Source organism: Cynocephalus volans, chromosome 15 (genome assembly GCF_027409185.1).
Source record: "Cynocephalus volans isolate mCynVol1 chromosome 15, mCynVol1.pri, whole genome shotgun sequence".
Lineage (NCBI taxonomy): Eukaryota > Metazoa > Chordata > Mammalia > Dermoptera > Cynocephalidae > Cynocephalus > Cynocephalus volans.
This window is the reverse complement of record NC_084474.1, coordinates 42,372,272-42,392,708: the sequence shown is the minus strand read 5'-3', so window position 1 is coordinate 42,392,708 and position 20,437 is coordinate 42,372,272. Positions and strand designations below refer to the sequence as shown.

The window sequence follows — 20,437 nt, the reverse complement described above, 5'->3', positions numbered from 1 at the left end:
CTAACCACACTGCACTCTTGAGCCATGAGACCAGGCTGTCATGATCTCCCTCATTTTACTTTGCAAAAGGGGCATTTTTCTAGCCTTGCTTTGTATCCACAGAACTGCACCTGCCCAGAGAGACCACATTTTTCTAGTTTGCACAAAGGCAGTGTACACAGGCTCCTGGGGATCCGGGTAGATATGTGTGTGGTTTGTTCTGCACTCTAACCCAGCCCTTAGGGCAGTGCCTGGCCCACATAAGTGCCGAATAAATAGTTACTGAAAAAGTAAGTGAATGCAATTATCTTTCTATCTTTGTGAATGTACAAATACACATTCATTTTCATCATAAATATGCATATTCAACCTTGTGCCCTTTCTGCCAGTTTTCATTATTAAAAATAGCACTGCTATATTTATCTTGGTAAAATTTTTTTGTTTTTCTTTTAAGTTATTTCTTTGAAGTTTGTTCCCAAAGGTTCAATAAGTAGGTCAAAAGGTAGAAACATTTCTATAACTCTTGTAATATATGGGCAGATTACCTTCCAGAAAAAAATTGAACCAATTTACAATACAACTAGCAATGTACAGCTATTTTTCTTCAGCATTATTGATATTACTTTATTATTCACACTGGTTTTGCATTTTAATAGGTTGTTTTAATTTGCATTTCTCTAAATAGTGCCTGGAAAATAATAGGTCCTCAACAAATATTTGCTAAATGAATTAATTTCCTATAGGCATATTTATTTTCATAAAGGTGATCATTTGCTTTCTGCATTTCTTTCTTTGTTCACCATCCTTTTTTCATCATATAACAAGTTATTGAGTAGAATGTAGGCACTGACATATTCTTATATGCTTTAGATAGTCTGATTTTCATTCAAAATATTTAAGTTTTATCTTTGCACCAATTATATTGGTCAAATTGCCATTCTGAGAACTTCTTTTTGATATTTGCTTTATATCACTGTGAAAGGGCCAAACATTTTGAAAAATAATTTTAAGTCTCTTTTTCTCCTTCAAAACATGTTTGCCTGTTTCTCCTGAACACTCAGTTTTTTAAATGGGAGTACCAGGAGACCTCTAGGCCTTTGGACTATTTAATTCCATATTCTTACCCTTTGTCAGAGTAACTCTGTTATTCCTTTACTATTATTATTTTTTCTTTCCTAAAAGGCAGAAATAGTAGCTACATTCTAATGTAGTATGGACATTAGAAGGACATTCTAATGTAGTATGGACATTAATGAAATATGGACAAGAGTAAGATGAGTTGATTAAAACAGAGAGAAAACTCACTTTCATTTTTTTCTCTCTCAAACCTGTGAACACTACCTGTGTTAAAAATATATATTTTCACTACAGTCTTTTGAATATGGTCTCTTTGATTGTATAGAACTTTTTTGCTTAGAGCAAAAAGTTTACCTCATATAAGTCTCACGATATTCCTGTGAACAAATATACTATCACTATCATTGGATTAGTCTGTTTCTGTTGCTTTAACAGAATATCTGAAAATAGGTAATTTATAAAGAAATGAAATTTATTCTGTTACACTCTCTTTGTTACCTGTCTCCCTCTGGGTGACAGAGACACAAAGGATTGCTCAAAGCCCATTTCTTCTGAGCAGTGAGAAACCCTGAAGGGGTTAATTTCCTGGAACCCTCAAGAGATAGGCATTCCTCCTCAGGAAATTAACACGGAACTGGGGTTCTTTCTCAGTATTTATTCTCCAGGCCAAGAGAGTTACAGAAAAAGAACATAGGTGGAGTTATGGCTAAGTATAGTTTAACAATAGAAGCTGGTAACATCAGTGAAATAACAAATTAACATTCTATAATGCAATTTGCAAAAGGTTAAAGTTGATCTACCAACAAAAGCTTGTTCTTAGCAAATACTGTCTTTTCCTATAGCAGTTTCCTCAGTATTTTTACATAACAATAAAGTAACTTTAGGTTAACCTGCTCCAAGGACATCTGTCCTTGAGCCTGCAATTTTTGCTGTATTATAATTCTTTATATACATCGGAGACTTTAGCCTGGGGAAATTTTCCTGTCTTTTGCAAGCTTAACATTTCTATATATAATTTTTAAAAGTTAAGTTATACCTGAAACTACAGGGTTTTGGAAACTAGGCCTTGTGAAATACATTTGCTTTATAAATGTTAGTATGCTCCACATTATTCCTTACAGCTTTGGTGGCTGGGAAGTCCAAAGTCCAGGAACACACCTGGTGAGGGCCTTTTCCTTGGCAATGACTCTCTACAGCGATGTAGGGCATCACATTGTGAATGGCCTGAGCAAGAAAGAGAGCTAAGTTCCTCACTTGCTCTCTGTTTTTTTTTTTGGGGGGGGGGGGAATCTTAACCCTTGACCTTGCTCTTCTTTTATAGCCATCAGAACCATGCCCATGATCACCCATCCCATTAAACCATCAATGGATTAATCCATTTAGGAGGGTACAGTCTTCACAATCTAATCACCTCTTAAAGGTCTTACCTTTCAATTATCATAACAGAATTTCCCATCCTCATAACTGTTATAGTGCAGATTAAGTTTCTGATACATGAACCCTTGGGGGACACATTTAGCCCATGGCAATCTTGTTTAAACATTCGTTCAAATATTCCCAGGACTCATCCTAAAGTAACTTTATCCAGTGCTAGATCAAGGCTCTTTACCATCACTTGAAACAGTAGAGAGGGAATAAAGATTCTGATAGTCAGATCTTGCCATAACTTATTATGCCAGCCTGATTGGCTTCCTCACTTACTTCTTCTAATGTCCATTGCCAAATCTGTATCATTAAAACAATAACAATGGTATCACTAGATTATAGCATACAGAAAACACCTGTTGACTTGAAGTCAGCTCTCATCTCGGAATTTAATTTCAGTGATGAAATTCTTAAGTCTTTGTTCTTGAACAATTCATTTAACTAATTCTGGACCTCAGTTTCCATGTCTGTAAATGTAAGGAAGAACCTACCTCACCAAACTGATGTGGTCATTAAATAAAAAAATATAGGGATTTATTTTTTAAAAGAACACCATTAAAACTATACCTTTTGTACAAATAGATGACATTGTAGCTGTTTTGACTCTGAAGAAACACTTAGGCCAGTATATTCATTTATTTTATACAGTGTTTTCTAGCAAAAGTATCATAGTTAAGTATTCTCCTGAGCAACTAAAGGGAGATAATTAAACAGGGCAAGGAATAAAGAGCACATGTTATTCTTTTTCTCCTTTCTCCTCCCTTAGAATTTACCCAGCTTCTTCATTGTTATCCACTTCTCTAAGGCCAATTCAACTCTGAAATCAAGGCCTGCTGGGGAAAGATGGAGATAGATATTTTATATCTGTGAACTCTAAGTCTCTAACTTTGTTAAAAATCCATGTGTGCAGACATTCCTCAAAATACTTTAAAAAAAAATAGGCTAACATGAGTTTGCCATTCAGTAGTTTTATGAATATCAAAGCATCTGTAAAGTGCAAGAAGCCCAAGCAGAGGTGACCCTAGAACATCCTCTGTCTGATATTTGCTCACCCACAAAAGTTTTGTCAATTTATTTTTAGACAAGTTGTAAAATTGTCAAGGAACAAAGTGTTTCCCAATGACTTTGACAAAGATGAAGGAATATCTCAGAAAAAGTCTGCACAGGTGACCTAACCTCATGTCCCCCAAATATAACCCAGCTGGAAATTTGCTTAATGAGGACAAATATTTGAAGTTTTAATCTGTTACCCAGTGTTGGATGTGATGCTCTTTCCGTTGATAGCATTTAGAGCCAGTATTAGTTCTATTCTAGGAAATAACTCTACATGAGAAAATGCATTTAGACTAGAACCTTCTTTATTTTAGGAAACATTCTCATTTATTATAGTTATCAAAGTATTGATCACTCTAAATTGTGTTTATCTGTTTAAGAAGCCTGCTTGACTAGTTTCACATCCCAATGCTACAACTCATGGGCTGTATGACTCTGGACAAGTTATTCAACTGAGAGTTCATTTCTTCATCAGTCAAAAGGAGGTAACAATAACACGTAACTACCTCATAGGATTGAAAAGCATTACACGTATTAATATGTAAGAAGAACTTTAAAAAAAAAATCTCTAAGTAAGCACTCAATAATATTAACTATTAATGTTACTATTACTAATATGATCATTAATATTTGCTAGTCTGACTATCCTCACACACGCTTACTGCACTCCTATATTATGAACAGCTTGAGGGCAGTGTTAATCATCTTTATAACTCCAGAGCTTGGCACAGTATCTAGCCCAATATGGAGTATCCTATTTCTCCATGCTCCTAATTTATCTCTAATTTATTTTTTTAATTTCATTTTATACAGTGAATTCTTCATCTTCCCCTGCATGATTGACCTCCAAAGCACAATCATCTGTTCAGTCTCAAACTCATACAAAAGACTACTTATCAAAGCCCAGCAGAGAAAGGCAATGTTTAAGAAGGATTGTTTCTACAAGTATTGTAAAAGGTACTATGGATCATGTCAGAGCAACAGAGAGAGATCTGGGTATCTGGAATGCATTGTACTGACCTACCCCTCTCCATCCATAGAATTACACTTATTGAACTGTACTTGAGAGTGATACGCAGACTTTCTTGGAGATTTGATTACAAATAGACCTAGCAAATTTATTGTCGTGTCTATTGTGAGAATATGAAGTTTTCCACCACTTTACAGAGTGGCCTGTTTGCTAAGCCCTTCAGGAGATATTTCTGCTTGTCTTGAAACCAAGAATTGATCCATTTTTGTGGTTTAAAAGGTTTAAAGCCAATTTTAATGCCCTCCTGTGCCAAAGTTTATATTTCTGTATGAATCCCACTTTATATCCCCTTTCTTGCTTTCCTCTTGCTCTTACATTCATGTTCTTTTGTATTCTACTTTCCATATGAGTGCTTTCTGGATGCAGTAGTTCTGCTAAAAAGGACTGCGCAGGTTGTGTACTGACCAATTCCAGGGGGCTCCCATCACATTATAGTTTGTGTACGCAGCACACAATTTGTAATTCCATATCTGGCATTTGTCCTGGACAAAGCTTGGAATAAATGACTGACCAGGGAGTATCTGAATATTCTAGCTCTTTCTGAAAAAAAAAAAAAAATATATATATATATATATATATCCACACACACACACATACCCACACATATATATGTATATTATATATGCTATTTATGTGTGTGAATATGTATGTATGTGTGTATATACATATAAATTTTCCATGTTGCTATTTGTTCCTGATATTTACAGAGTTTTGCACATGAAGATTCTCTTGCATAATCTCTGAATACTCCATCTCTCTATGACATTCACAACTGCTTTTGTCCACTCACCCAACTTTGACACCCTAGTACAAAGCAAGTAAACTAATGTCCAGTTACCTACCACAAATAAGAGTTTAAAACTGCTCAGTCAGAAGTTTTACCTAGGCATTGGCCTGTTAGCTCACTTGGGAGAGCGTGGTGCTGGTAACACCAAGGTCATGGGTTTGGATGCCCATACTGGCCAGCTGCCAAAAAAGAATTTTACCTAATAGCACCTCCTTCATAAATGAATATCAGGAGTTTACAAACAGCTGTTTTTTCTTAAAGATAGTCAGATACCTATAGTAGGTGCTAAAAATGGCCTTGTTTCCTACAGAAGAGATTACTAACCTGTTCAGAAACACACAATAAATGGTAGAATTATGTGGTTCAAGAGCCTGTATTCTCTTCACAAAACCATAACATGCTTCAATAATTCTCCTTTTCCCTTACTTCACTTCACTTAGAAGCACTTAATAAATATTTACATGATTGGAGTGAAAATCAAAAAAGTTCTTGAGTTACTGTCTAATGTCACAGCAAATAGAAATGGGTCTAGGATTCGAACCAATTTCTTTATTTCCTGGGCTGTTACTCTGTTCATTATATTTTTGTCTGGGGACACAATATTAACCCCAACTATTTTTCCTCCAGCACGGGGACATAGAGTTTCAGAAACTCTATGGGGTTTGGGAATATTTAGGGACCTTCTCATTAAGCTATTTAATGAGTGAAACTTTCCATTGGTGAAATGCTGGAGAAGTATTTTGTGGACAAGAAAGGGAAGAAAAAGATGCTATTTTAAACATTGCTGAAAGAGTTTGGGCAAAATCCATCTGGCAGACAGACTATTTCTTCCGTTCAAAAATTCATCAAACACTCTAAACGTGTAACCTGTAGACAAGCTTAATTAAAACTTGAGAAATCTCAAAATAACTTGACATTTAAATACGTTATTTCTGTTCTGCTCTCACAGTGTGACATACACACACAGACAATCTCAGGTTCCAATTAAGCTCCGCATTGCCATCCAGCCCTGCCTAACTACCGGATTAGCCTGTGTCCAAGGCTACAGGAATGTGAATGAAATGGACTCATCCAATCACTGTTCTTCAAAGATCAACATCCATTTCATATACAGATAGGTAGAAAGGTAGATAGGAAGATGAGTAGATGATTGAGTGAAGAGATAATTGTGCTGATAGACTGATAGAGAGCTAAATACATACATACATACATGGGATAAAATTCATTTCTCTTGTCTTCTCTGGCAAAGGCAGAGCTTGTCTTGGGGCAAAATTGAAGAAAGGACTAAAGAATGTGTTTTTTGCCATGGAGCAAAAAATTTGAAATGTGAAACCATTGAGCAAAATAAGAAGCTATTTACATAGTCAACATTTAAGGATTCCAATTATATGCTTTTTGTCTTTGCGGAGTAATTCCATTCTTAAGCGGCTGGTGAGTCCTGGACCCTCCATCTTTAATGTTAGGTGCAGGTAAGTGGCCCAGTCTGATGCCATAAGGTGGCCTTCCATCAGGTTTTCACCCACCCTTTTCCTTCCTGCTCTGGTTTTAATTGAGCATTTTATATACTTCCATTCTCTCTCCTCTCTTAGCATAACAATTATATATTATTTTTAAGTTTAATGATTGCTCTTAAGTTTTCAATATGCATTTTAAACTAATCTAAGTCTACCTTCATATAACACTTCACATACAGTATAGGTTACTTAGAATATTTCCAGTTCTTTTCTCCCAGCTCTTATGATGTTGCTGGCATTCATTTTACTTATCCTTATACAATAATTACCCAAATCACTGCTACTTTAACATTTAAACAGTTATCTTTTAGATCAATTAAAATAAGAAAAATGTAATGATGAACATGCTAAAAATATTGATTTGATCATCACATACTGTACACAAATACTGATAGTCATCTCTGTACCCCCTAAATATGTATAACCAGAAATAAATTTTTAAAAAAGAATAAGAAAAATAAATATTTTATTTTACCTTCATTTACTCCTTTTTCAGTGTTCTTCCTTTTTTTGTGTATAGACCTAAGTTCCTGGTCTATCTCATTTTCCTTCTCCCTGAAGAACTTCTTTTAACATTTTCTGCAGGGGGGGGGGGTCTGCTGGCAATGGATTCCCTCAGTTTTTGTTTTTCTGATAAAGTTTTTGTTTCTCCTCTACTTTTGGAGGATCATTTCTCTGGATATAGAATTCTAGGTTGGTAGTTTTTTCTTTCAACACTTTAAATATTTCACTCCACTCCCTTGCTTGCATGGTTTCTGATGAGAAATCTACTACAATTTTTATCCTTGCTCCTCTATAGCTTAGGTATTTTTTCCCTTCTGGATTCTTTTAAGATTTTTTTCTTTGGTTTACTGCAGTTTGAATATGATATGGCTACGAGGGGGGGGGGGTTGTTTTTGTTTTTGTTTTATTTTTGGTAGTTACCCTGCTTGATGTTCTTCAATCTTCCTCAATCTGTACTTTGGTGTGACAATAATTTTGGAAAGTTCTAGGTTATTATTATCTCAAGTATGTCTTCTCTTCCATTCTCTCTTCCTTCTCCTTTTGATATTCCAGGTACGTGTATATTACAACTTTCAAAATTATCCCACAGTTTTTTATATCCAGTTCTGTTTATTTCTCTGTATTTCAGTCTGGAAAGTTTCTATTGTCATATCTTCAAGCTCATCAATTCTTTCCTGGACCATGTCCAGTCTACTGATGAGCCCATCAAAACCATTCTTTGTTTCTGTTACAGTGATTTTGATTTCTAACATTCACTTTTGATTCTTTCTTAGAATTTCCATCTCTGTTTACACTGCCCCTCTGTTCTTGCACAATGTCTGTTTTTTCCATTTGACTCCTTAACATATTAATCACAGTTTTTTAAAATGCCCTGACTAATAATTTCAACATCTATGTCATATATGCCTTTCTGATGCTTACCTTGTCTCTTCAGACAATATTTTTTCTTACCTTGTAGCATTCCTTATTCTTTTGTCATTGCTGAAAGCCAGAAATTACATAACAGATTATAGGAACTGAGGTAATAGGCCTTTAATGTGAGTTTTATGCTAATCTGGCTAGGAGTTCAATATTTGCCATGGCTGTAGGTGTCAGAGGCTTCAAATTCCTCTTGTGTCCCTGTGTTTGTCTCCCCTGTTGACTTTGGGCTTAGGTAAGCCTAAAAGAGACTCCTCAGACAGGGTCTGCATCTTGCAGCTGTCTCAGCTCTAATCCACTATTATTATATGGGATCCTTGTTAGTGTTGGGGTAAGGTGTGGAGGAGAGGAAATAATCTCTAATCTGATGATTAAGTCTCGATCTTTTTGGATGTGTGTTCCTATGCTGTGAGCTTTACAATAGTGTCTTAGCTTCCCATCTTCCCTAGATCAAATGGGAAGGCTTGAGGGGGCTGCATAGAGGGAAATCTTCTTCTGTCAGGTGGGATAAGGCTCAGGCAAACTATTTTTCCTGAGCAGTAAGCCTGTGTGTGATATGGAAAACAAACATGCTCTTGATGTGTTTCATAATGATTAATCTTCCCCTATGCCTGCCAGAGCCAGGATAGGATCTTTCTTGGCTCTTCACCATAAGAACTTGATGAGCTTCCTGGAATTAAAGCCCACAAAAGTGTGAGTGTTCCTATAATTGTGGCCCCCATGAGTTTCTCACTCTTGCTAATACACACTCAGTCTCCAACAGTTTACTAAAATGACAATTTAAGTATTTCTACCAGTTACAGCCCCAGAGGCTTCTGCTCTAGGTAAGCAGATCTGGCTGTGGTGTTATGGATTCACCTGTCTTTCCAGACTTGGGGGTGGTAGTTTGCCCTGTGACCTCAGTTCTCTGATGGGTACAAGAAAGATCATTAATTTTTCATTTGTTCAGATATTTCTTGTTGTAAGGATGGGAATAATTACTTCCAAGCTCTTTACATGTCAGAGTTGAAACCCTATATTAGCTTCTTACCAATTAACAGCCGACTGGAATGTTCCTCTTTCTGCAGCAACAGTAGGAGATGTTCACACTGTCTAATATAAATCTTCAGGCACAGGGCCCATGCAGCTTCTCACATCTCATTGCTCCCAAAGGTCAGGGTGTTTTCTCTATCCTTTCCACCTCTAGAGATTATGCTTTCATTAATATGATCCTTCTTCCTCCGTTTCTAACTCCAAGGGGTTCAACCTATTGTGTTACCCTCTCAGTGCAGAGACTATGGTGCCTTTTAAAACTTTTAAAATGTGTTTTTTCTTGTCCCATTTGTACAGGCCAACCCTTCTTTCCTGGATCATTGGTAAATGACAGAATTTTTATTCATTTGTGTGTTCATTTATTCCCCCACTATTTATTGGTTATTTCTCAAATGCAAAATGCTCTGCTAAGTCCTTCAGAGACATAAGCCCAGAAATTACTGATATTCTAGTAATTGTTGTTATATGAGTTGTTATGTAAGTGACTATACTACAGAGCAGTTTATGATATTGAGAAACAGGATGATTTGGGAGTTTAGTAGGGAAAGAGATTGGATTCACCTGAGGTAATCATAGCATCATTAAGAGCTAGCCCTCAGATGTTGAGAGCTATATCAGTCAGAGCCCAGGCAGGAAACAGAAACACAAAGCAAGGCAATTAGGAAACTTTAATAAAGGGATTACTGACAGAAGTGAGGGAAAGTCTAAGAGTACCCAACAAGGTATGACAATGCATCCCAAATCCTGTGACAGCAAAGAAGCTGTTAACCACAACAAAGCTAGAACGGGACAAAGGAAGGGCATGGTCACCACAGCCCAGAAAGAGCTGTGGGAATTGTACTTCTAGAAGATACCCACATGTCAGGAGCTACAGATTTTGGTACAGAACTGCAGCCACTGCTAACCAAAGGCCTGGCAGGGAAAGAACAGGGTAATAAATGCTGCGACCCCACTCTCTTCCTGCTTTCTGATTTCCTACTGGTATTTTCCAATGGCTGAACCCAGATGGAAGTCAGAGGGCAAGCCCACAGAGGTCAGCTTCCTGGGGAGCAAAGGAAGATGGGAAAGATGAAAAGTGGATCCAGAAGAGCAAACAGAGGGTACCCAGTTCACAGGGACTCTGTACTTCTGGAATCTGGGATGAAGGATCTGGCAGGGCACTGCTGGCCACAAGTTCTCGATTCGAAGTTGGAGTTAGAGATGAAACGTGTTGAAAACTGTTGCCTTTTATTGTCACCACATCTTGACTCTCTCTGCACAATCACCTGAATCCTCACTTCCAGGGATTTATATTCCTGAAGCAATATAAATGGTCATATTTGCTGTTTATTTCTTGAAAGATTTCAGTGGAGGAAACATGAAAGTGATGGCGAAGACTTTTCTCTCTCACAGCCTTCTAGCAGCAGGAGGAGGAAACCGTCGAACTGCGAACGTCGTGGCCCATGGGTTTGCCAATCTCTTAACTCTGGACAAAAAGACCCTCCAAGAAATTCTAGTGCATTATCCAGATTCTGAAAAGGTTCTCATGAAGAAAGCCAGGTACAACCTTTAAAATCCCATCAGATATGGACACGGTTGGTTTTACTTTGTAAAATCTAAGATGAGAAGGACTATGTTATACTTGTGATCAACTTCCTCCATGAGATGTGCTTAGTAATCAACTGTTAATGCAGGTATCCACTGAAACTTCACAGATTAGGAGACATTATGGTTTTTCTGGCAAATATTGCCAGAACTCCTACAGAGCTACCTAAAACAGCTTTTCTCTCTTGTCCACAGAATGCTTTTAAAGCAGAATGTTAAGGCCACCCCTCCAAGAAAAGAACTTGCTTTTATCTTTCCACCAAAAGAAGAGACACCCAAAATGTTTAAAGCTCTCCTGGGAGGCACAGGAAGAGCAGGTCTTGCAAGACTACTGAAGTTGAAGAGAGAACAAACAGATCAGGTAATGAGACAAAGTGAATAGAAGGCTGTAAAGGAGAAAGACCTGGACTGAGTATACTCAGACAAGCTCCTACACCAATTCCACTTCAGACACTAGGATAATCTAATTCTAATAATTACTAATTTATATATACTACTTATCATTATTTAGACCGAATTCGATATACCATCACATTTAATCCTCACAGGCTTATTATAGATGGGTTTAATATATATGTATTTATAAATACAGTTGACCCTCATTATTCATGGATTTCATATTTGCAAATGTACCTACCACTACAATTTATTTGTAACCCCCAACTCAATATTCATGGTGCTTTTGTGATCATTTGTGGACAAGCACATATGCAGAGCAGCCAAAAATTTAAGTTACCTGACGCATTCACTCCTAGCTGAGGTTGAACAAGGAGATACTCTACTTTCTTGCTTCAGCTCTCATACTGTAAACATGTGACCCTTTTGAAGTCTATTTGGTTTTTAACTTTTTTGTGCTTTTTGGGGGGGGGTGATTTTGTTGTTTAAATGGCTCCCAAGCATAGTGCTGAAGTACCGTTAGGTGTACTAAGTGCAAAAACACTGTGATGTGCCTTACAGGGAAAATTTGTGTGTTAGATAAGCTTTATTTAGGCATGAGTCCATAAGTTCAGTGTAATGAATCAACCATTTATCAGATTAATTAATTTATCATATTAAATAAGGTGTATCTAAACAGAAACACCTAGGAAACAAAGTTATGTATTGATCGGTTGACAAAAATGTTGTGTTCCAAGGCTCATACAAACCTAATCCTGTATTTCCCCTAGGAGCTATTCAGTGTTTGTGGCAACGTAATAGAACAAAACTATCATGAGTAATGAGAATCAACTGTATATGTACAGACATGCATATACACATGTAAATATATAACCCATTTTGCCAACAAGCCTGCAAACATTTTCACACATATTCAATCAATATACATCACAAATGTTTAAAGCCAGAAATAACCTTGTAGATTTCATCCAAGCTGTTCATGTTGTAGATGAGGAAACTGAGACCCAGATCAATTTGGATAAGACCACAATGAGTTACAGAGCAAAAAGCTATGATTCAGGTGTCCGGGCTTACAGGCCTACACTGAGCTGCCTTTTAATTCCTAAAATTGTGAAGAAACTCAAATGTTACTGTTTTTCTCTCTTTTTTTTTTCTTTCCATATTTCTTTGATTCTCTTATTAAGTCTATGAGAGCAGACACTAAGAAAAAGATCAAGGAGTCAGGTTTTCTGAACTTAGGCATTACGTATCTCTAAAACTGTAAGAAATGGGTAGCTGTGGACCTTTCAGAAAATGAATAAAACAGGTAGTGGGTATGCTAATTATCCTAATTTGATCATTACAGATCGCATATTGGAACATCACACTCTACCACATAAACATGGGCAATTATTATGTGTCAATTAGACATTTTAAAAAAAGAAAATGAGAAAAGCCAATACTGTATCATAAAATCAGTCACATTCAAGAAACTAAAACTTGCCTCTTCCTTTTCCACACACACCACACAGTGGTGAAAAATAGTGATATAGTGTAAACCAAACACCAGCACAGAAATAACAATTTGCATAAAAGACATACAGGGGTAAAGAAGTACACAAGTAAACGTGTTAAGATTCTCACCTTCATCTGTGCATATTCATATCTTGAGTAAGCCTTTCTTGGATTGATCTCAAGCATCACCAGTAAAGAACGTAGTATGTTTTTTTACTATGAAATTTCTATAGATGATACTAAACACAATAGATTCAAAAACAATAGCTCAAACACCTGTGGGACAAAAGGAAAATTTGTACTAGGAAAGTGATATGAGTTTCTCTCTGAGGTTCTCCCTCAAGCTTATGCAGGAGAAAAACCATACTTTCTATAGTATTTTTTTTTCTTTCTTTTTTTTTTTTTTTTGTGACCAGTAAGGGGATCGCAACCCTTGGCTTGGTGTCGTCCGCACCGCGCTCAGCCAGAGAGCGCACCAGCTATCCCTATACAGGACACGAACCCGTGGTGGGAGCACCACTACACTCCCAGCACCGCACTCTCCCAAGTGAGCCATGGGGTCAGCCCTATAGTACTTTTATAAAGTATTTGGTTAATACTTTTTTATTAAAAAATAAATATTTAAAATTTCGTCTCCATAAAATAAATAAGTAAACATTTAAAAGCAAAAACAAAGAGTCCTGAGCACTGAGTCTAATAATTCAGAGAGTATGAGGACCAATAGGAAGAGAATTTCTTGTAAGGAACAAAAAATCCAAACTAACACTGTAAGTCAAATATGACAGCTCAGCTCCATTCTCCAGCGTATCAGAAAACTTAGTCAAATGATAGTTGGAAGCAAGGCGAACACGATTCCCATATTCACTTAATTCAGACGGACTTTGTCTTGGTGGTAATCTTAGCCATTACATGCTAATCAAAAAACTCCAGTGTCTTTGATTGAGTTTTCAATACCAATTCTTTGTCATTGCTTCTTTCAGAAAAAAAGTGAAAATTCTGAAGGAGAAGAGCGTAAAGGAAAAGAAGATGAAGATAAAGGAAGAGAGCCAGCAGAGAAACCACTGGACAGTTCCAAATGTAGAGCAAGTTCTATGACAGCAGAGGAAGTGCCCCCATCCATTACAAAGACAGTTTTACCCAGAGCAACTAAACGTCAGTCACTCATCATCAGCATGGCTCCTTCTGCAGAGGCTGGGGAGGAGGTTCTGACTATTGAAGTCAAAGAAAAGGATAAGCAATAAATGTCTGATTATCATTAGATGTAATCTAGCCAGTTCCCTAAGAGATTGTACCCAGGATTGTGGCTTAAATTAATGAGAGGAAATGACCTTGCCAGGACCCTTGAGAAACCACAGGCAAATCCCTAGCTTAGTTTCTAGGACTTATCTGAGAGTGTGATTTCATGCAGTGGTAATAAGAAGATTATTAAAAACCATCTCTATTCTCCATTGTCATTAGCTTTGTGCAATTGCTATTTCTTCCAATTGCATGTAGTAGGATTTTTTCCGTCAGTTCTTTCCTGATGATATTTCTTCCTTCCGTTTTGATTAGCTTGGTCTTGGCTCTGATGTGATTTACCATCCTTTCTTTGCTCTTACATTTTTGTTGTGTTTAATTTCTCGTATGTCATTGTTATTCTTGGCTGAATGTTCTAGGTATGTGAATCTTAACTCTTACCTGTAGGAGTGTTTTAGTCCGTTTCGTGTTGCTATAATAGAAATACCTGAGACTGGGTAATTTATAAAGGAAAGAGGTTTAATTGGCTTACGATTCTGGGACAGCTGCATCTGGCATGGGACTCAGGCTGCTTCTACTCATGGCAGAAAAAGGCAGGCAGCCGGCGGGTACAAGCAGATCACATGGCGAGAGGAAGCAAGAGAGAGAGAGAAGGTGCCAGGGTCTTTTAAACAACCTGCTCTCCCGGGAACTAATAGAGCAAGAACTCACTCATTAATCCCCCTCTCCCCCAGGGAGAGCATTAATCCGTTCATGAGGGATCCACCCCTGTGACTCAATCAGTTTCCAACACTGCCACATTGGAGATCAAATTTCCACATGAGTTTTGGAGGGGACAACACATCCAAACTCCATCAAGGAGGGTATGAAATTTTAATAAAATAGTTCAAAAGTCAGGTGATTTTCATTCAAATGGGGATGATGAGTCACTATAATACCAAATCAACACAGCAGCTGGGACTGGAGGGAAACAGAGATCAGGGAGCTTTCTGAATGAGAAATCTGATGTTTGGAACAGTCCCCTGAAGAGTAATGTTGGTCACCAGGACTAACAAACTGACCAGCAAAATGACTTTGCAGCAAAATGATGGAAAAATTGTACCTATTGGTAAAGAAATAAACGTTAATATTTGTCCTTATACCAACTTAAGAAGCAACAATCTACCTAACTCACTGGGCTCAACAGACTCAGACTGGAGGAATCTGATTGTCCCCATTTCATATAGGATAAAGTGACATTTTTCAGAATCTTCCTCAAACATTTGCTTCAAAAGATACCAGAATAGAGCTTCTCATTTTATTAAGCTGTAGTATAAAACTAATGAGGTTGGGAAGGCAAACTGTACACATGTCAGATAGACATATCCCTACAATTTGTGGAACCTACATGTACAGCTGTTTACAGAATCTCCAAGTTAATTAAGTGCACTTTAGGAAGTTGTGCACATGAATCAGCTAGCATTAGCATAATTACCAAAGTTGCATGCTGTGAGGAGGCTAAAAAAGCCAGGTTGATGTTGGAAGAAATAATACATATAGAATTCCATTCTAATAAATGCCATTAGTGTACAAGTTCTTCTAACAAGGTTATTTCCAAGTCCCAGAAGATGGGCATTGTAACAGCACTTTGTTGAGAGGATTTTAACAAATTATACTCGTATTAGCCAAAAAACCTACATTATAGAGGCATTCAGCAAACCATGTTTATGACTGTAACAAAAATTAGTAGAGTCACCATTTTTGAACAGTGTTTGAGTATCGCAAAATATGACGTTTTACAGAAGGTTGATCGGTGTTTTTCAGGATTTAAGAGAATATGGAGAAATTGTTAAACAGCACCTACTTGAAAAATGGGAGTTTGTATGTAGAAAGAGTGATTGCGTGTAAAAAGAATGATTAGAAAACTCGGAAAGAAAAGGTGGAAATAAGGCCTAAAAAGAGTCTAATAGGTAAAAAAAAAAAAGGAAAAAAATTCTGAACTTGTAAACAATCTCTCTCCTTATACCGAGTAGTGTATCAAATGAAATTAACAGCATTGCAATTTATGCCCTTCCCTTGTTACTTAACTCTGCTCCCCAATTATCCTATTTCAGACAATATCAGTTTATTTCCACTCTGTCAGATTAAAATGTAAGAATAATCAATAACATTTTCATTGCTTATATAGCACCACCAAATCCTTTTACTGTTTTAATCTTTCTAATTATCCTTTCTTTTTCAGTCTCAATGCTAACTCCAAGTACATATTTTCTGTTCAATCCAAGTAAACATTCACTTTTCACCTACAGTCTGCTCTAATTGCTTGTCCACCTTCTCAGTTTCTTTCCCTTAGAAAAATCAGATCTTTCTAAAATACCACTTTTGACCATGTCACTTCCCTGCTCAGAGAATGTATTACTCTGGATTTTCCAGAGAAACCAAACCAATCAGAGATATATATGTACATATATCTCAGGCCTTTGGATTCAGATTGAAACTCATGCTATTGGTTCTCTTGGTTTTTTGGCCTTCAGACTCATACTAGAGCTACACCACCAGCTTTCCTGGGTCTCCAGCTTGTAGGTGGCAGACTGTGTGACTTCTCAGCCTTCATGATTACATGAGCCAATTCTTTACAGTAAATAAATAAATAAATATGAGATGTATCATATATTTTAATTTAATGTATTATACAGAAAGATATTTATTCTATATTTTATATTATATATAATACAATATAAACAGACTTATTATTAGGAATTGACTCACGCAATTATGAAGGCTGAGAAGTCTCCTGAACTGCAGTCTACAAATTGTAAACCCAGGAGAGCTGATGGTATACTTCCAGTCTAAGTCCAAAGGCCTGAGGACCTGGAGAGCCAAGGGTATAAGTTCTAGTCTAAGGCAGGAGAATGATGTAGCAGCTTAAGCAGTCAGGCAGAGAGAGAGAATTCTCCCTTCCTCCATTCAGGCCCTTCACAGATTGGATCATGCCCACCTGCACGGGGGAGGGCAATCTGCTTTCTCAATCCACCAATTCAAATGCTAATCTCATCCAGAAACACCCTCACTGAAACAACCCGAAATAATGTTTTACCAGCTCTTTGGGTACTCTGTGGCCCTGTCAAGTTGACACACACAGTTAACCATCACAGGGACCTTCTAGTCCTCCTACCAATTAAATCTTATTTATGCAAATTCAGTTATCACTACCCCAACTATATCTTCCACTCAAGCTGGTCTCCTTGCTTTTTCTGGAACTAACATCTGCCCTTCTTCCTCTGGCCTTTGTCCATGCATGCTGCCTGCCATAGTTGGGAAGGTTGTCTCTCCCCCATCACTTACCGCTTTCTTATACTTACAAATATGGTCACATTTTATCTCTTCCAACTGCCTCTAAAAACATCAATCTATGATGGTCTATCTCAAGAAATTACCTTTTGGACTTTCAGAAAGAACTACACAGTACAGAATTCTATTGTTCTCAAATTTCTGTTTAATTGTAAGTTATTTCCACTTAATTATAAATTATAACAGGGCAAAGACTAGCTATTATGCTTTACTTGTATAAAGACAGAAAGCACAGTTTTTTAAAGACAGAAAATATAAACAGGCAATTCATAGAAGAAAAACAAATAGGTAACTGACTTGAAAAATATGCTTGACTTTGCTATGCTCAAAGAAATACAAATCAGAACAAAAATGGAATACCACTTTATACCCATTAAATTGGAAAACATTTGAAAACAGATAATAATACCAAGTGCTGGCAAGTATATAAATTGGGGCTACGATTCTGGCAATACTTAACAAATACTTATACTTTTGTCCGTATACCTTAGAACTCAGCAGTACAATTTCAGAGTACATAGCCCAGAAAATCCTCAAGCAGGTCTGTAAGAGGAAATGCATGAGGATATACAACACTGCCTGCACTACAAAGGAATTGGAGGCAACTCTGGTATCTACCTCTAGGAGAATGGATAAAAAATACGGTGTGTGGATGTGTTTTTAGGATGAAGTTCTATCCAGCAGTTAGAAGTAATGAATTATATTTACATGTAGCAACATGCATAGATCTTTTCAAAATTCTGGTGTAGATTTTTTTAATGTAAGAAAAACAAATGAGATCTTCAATAATACCATATTTTTATAAAGCCCATTTGATAAAGAAGACCATAAGAAACAAAACTGTAGTCCAATAAGTCTAAGTTTATTAACTTGCTGCAACAAGAGAGACCATTCACTAGAGGAAACATGGGTGCCCCACCAAACACAGGAAAGAACAAAGTTATTATAGGATGTTGGGGAAGGGTAGAGGTTAAAAAGAGCTTAAATGAAGTAATGTTTTGATAGGCTCAAATTAAAGTAAGACTCTATGTAAAGGGGGTTGCCATCAGGCCTGGGCCAAAAAGCAGACTCAGGATCCTGTTCCCTTGGAAACTACTACCTGAAGATAAACAGAATGTTGTGCCCCAAAATCCCCTTACCTGAAGTTGTGCACCTGGCTGCTTTTCTGTGTCAAAATGACTCATATCCTCCAGGCAAAAGTGGGATGTTTCAGTCTTACTGATAAGATTTCAAACAGTGAAGTTTCCAACAATCTATGATTTTAGACAACAAAGTTTTTCAGCTTTATATCCTTCGGTTGATTAACAAAGGCAGTTTTTACAAGTTTCCAATTTAAAATATACGTAAAACACTATATGTCTTTCAAAAGTCCCTCCTTATCCGTGATTTTGCTTCCCATGGTTTCAGTTACCTGCACCCAACCACAGTCCCAAAAACATTCAATGGAAAATTCCAGAAGTAAATAATTCATAAGTTTTAAATTGCTTGTTGTTTTGGGTAGCAGGATGACATCTTGTACTGTCCCACTCCATCCCACCAGGGACATGAGTCATACCTTTGTATCCACGCTGTAGACACTACCATCCCTAAGTCACTTGGTAGCCCTCTCCTCCCAGTTATCAGACTGACTGTGGCAGTATCCTGGCACTTGTGTTCCTCACCCTTATTTTACTTCATAATGGCTTCAAAGTGCAAAAGGAGTGATGCTGGCAATTCGAATATGCCAGAGAAGACTTAGTGAAATGAAATGAAAAAGATGATAATATTCTCGATTTTTTATGAAAAGGAATGAAATCATTAAGATTTGTTGGGAGAAGTGTGGTCAACATTTACAGGGGTTACAAATCCAGATTTCAACTACCGTTCTTCCTGTAGTTAAGTTGCTGAGCACTCCCTATGTATGCTGGTCAGTTTTTTGTTGTGTTTTGGTTTTGTGTGAGCTCAATAAAAAGTATCTAAGTGAATGAAATCTTTAAATTTGGTATGGCACTCCCCCTGCTCAGAGCTGGAGCCAGCCTCAGCTTCCCCAAGTCTACCTTTATCACTCTGCCAGGTCTCAGTATTACTGCTGCAATTCTGCTGAAATAATCTGGCTTTATAATGCATGCAACTCTCTAGGTCTTATTCTTCTACATTCTTTTCACTGTCCTCAGCTGAGGATTTATAAATTCCCAGGAAGTGCTCACTCAGGTTTTCTCTTCCTCACCCTGATCCCTTAATGATGGCAGGGTTTCTTTAACTTCCAATATTCCAAACTCAATTTCAAGTAACACCGTCTCACAGCAAAGTCTTGCAAATGCTACTGGTGTAGAACTGCCACGTAACTTCATCTCCAACCTTTCCAAGAACAAGTTGTCTACTGCCACCTGTTAAGATTTGTGACACAGCCCTGTTTCCACTTGCCATGATGTGGGTTAGCACTGACTTCCTTTCCTGCAGAACCACTTTCCCCTATCCATTTCCTTGCCTAAACGGTATGCTGTCCAGGCATTGCAAACTACACCTAGCATTAGCCTAAGCCAAACATCATCAAGAAGGCGAAATAGTAACTCTACTTGCTACTACTTGCACATTATCTGTAATCTCTGAACATATACTAGGGCATTTGAATGGGCCCCAACGGAAGTTCAAATGTTGGATTGCAATCAAGCAATAAATTACTTTTCAATGATATGTGCTCCACCACAGGGTGACCCATTAATATGAACAATTAAGAGCCAACTATTTCAAAACAAGATATGTTTCTTAATAAGTGAGTAGACAGAAAACAATTATCACACACGCATATACAAAAAAAAGTTGAGGCAAAAGTTAGGTCCCCCATGCTAAGGTTTCAGGTGGGCTCAAAATAATAATAGCTAACACTTATATAGCATTTACTATGTGCCAGATACTATTCTAAGTGCTGTACCTCCATTAACTATTTCATCTTCATAACAGCCCCATATGAGGTAGTTATTAGCTTTATCATCACCACCATTTTCCAGGGGAGGAAAATGAGACACAGTAATCATTAACTTGCCCTAGGTCACTATGAATGCAAAGATTTCCCAAAGATATTGGAAAGAACTTACCACA

The 20,437-nt window shown here is 37.2% G+C and overlaps 1 protein-coding gene across 1 annotated transcript in view; it reads left to right on the top strand.

Moving 5' to 3' along the window:
* The window catches only part of CNGB3 (cyclic nucleotide gated channel subunit beta 3), a 141,324-nt gene extending 127,290 nt beyond the window's left edge, over positions 1-14,034 (top strand). The window contains 3 exon segments of the mRNA XM_063080035.1: positions 10,712-10,858; positions 11,099-11,315; positions 13,774-14,034. Of these exon segments, the coding sequence (XP_062936105.1) occupies positions 10,712-10,858; positions 11,099-11,315; positions 13,774-14,034 (625 nt within the window).
* The last annotated feature ends 6,403 nt before the right edge of the window (positions 14,035-20,437 follow it).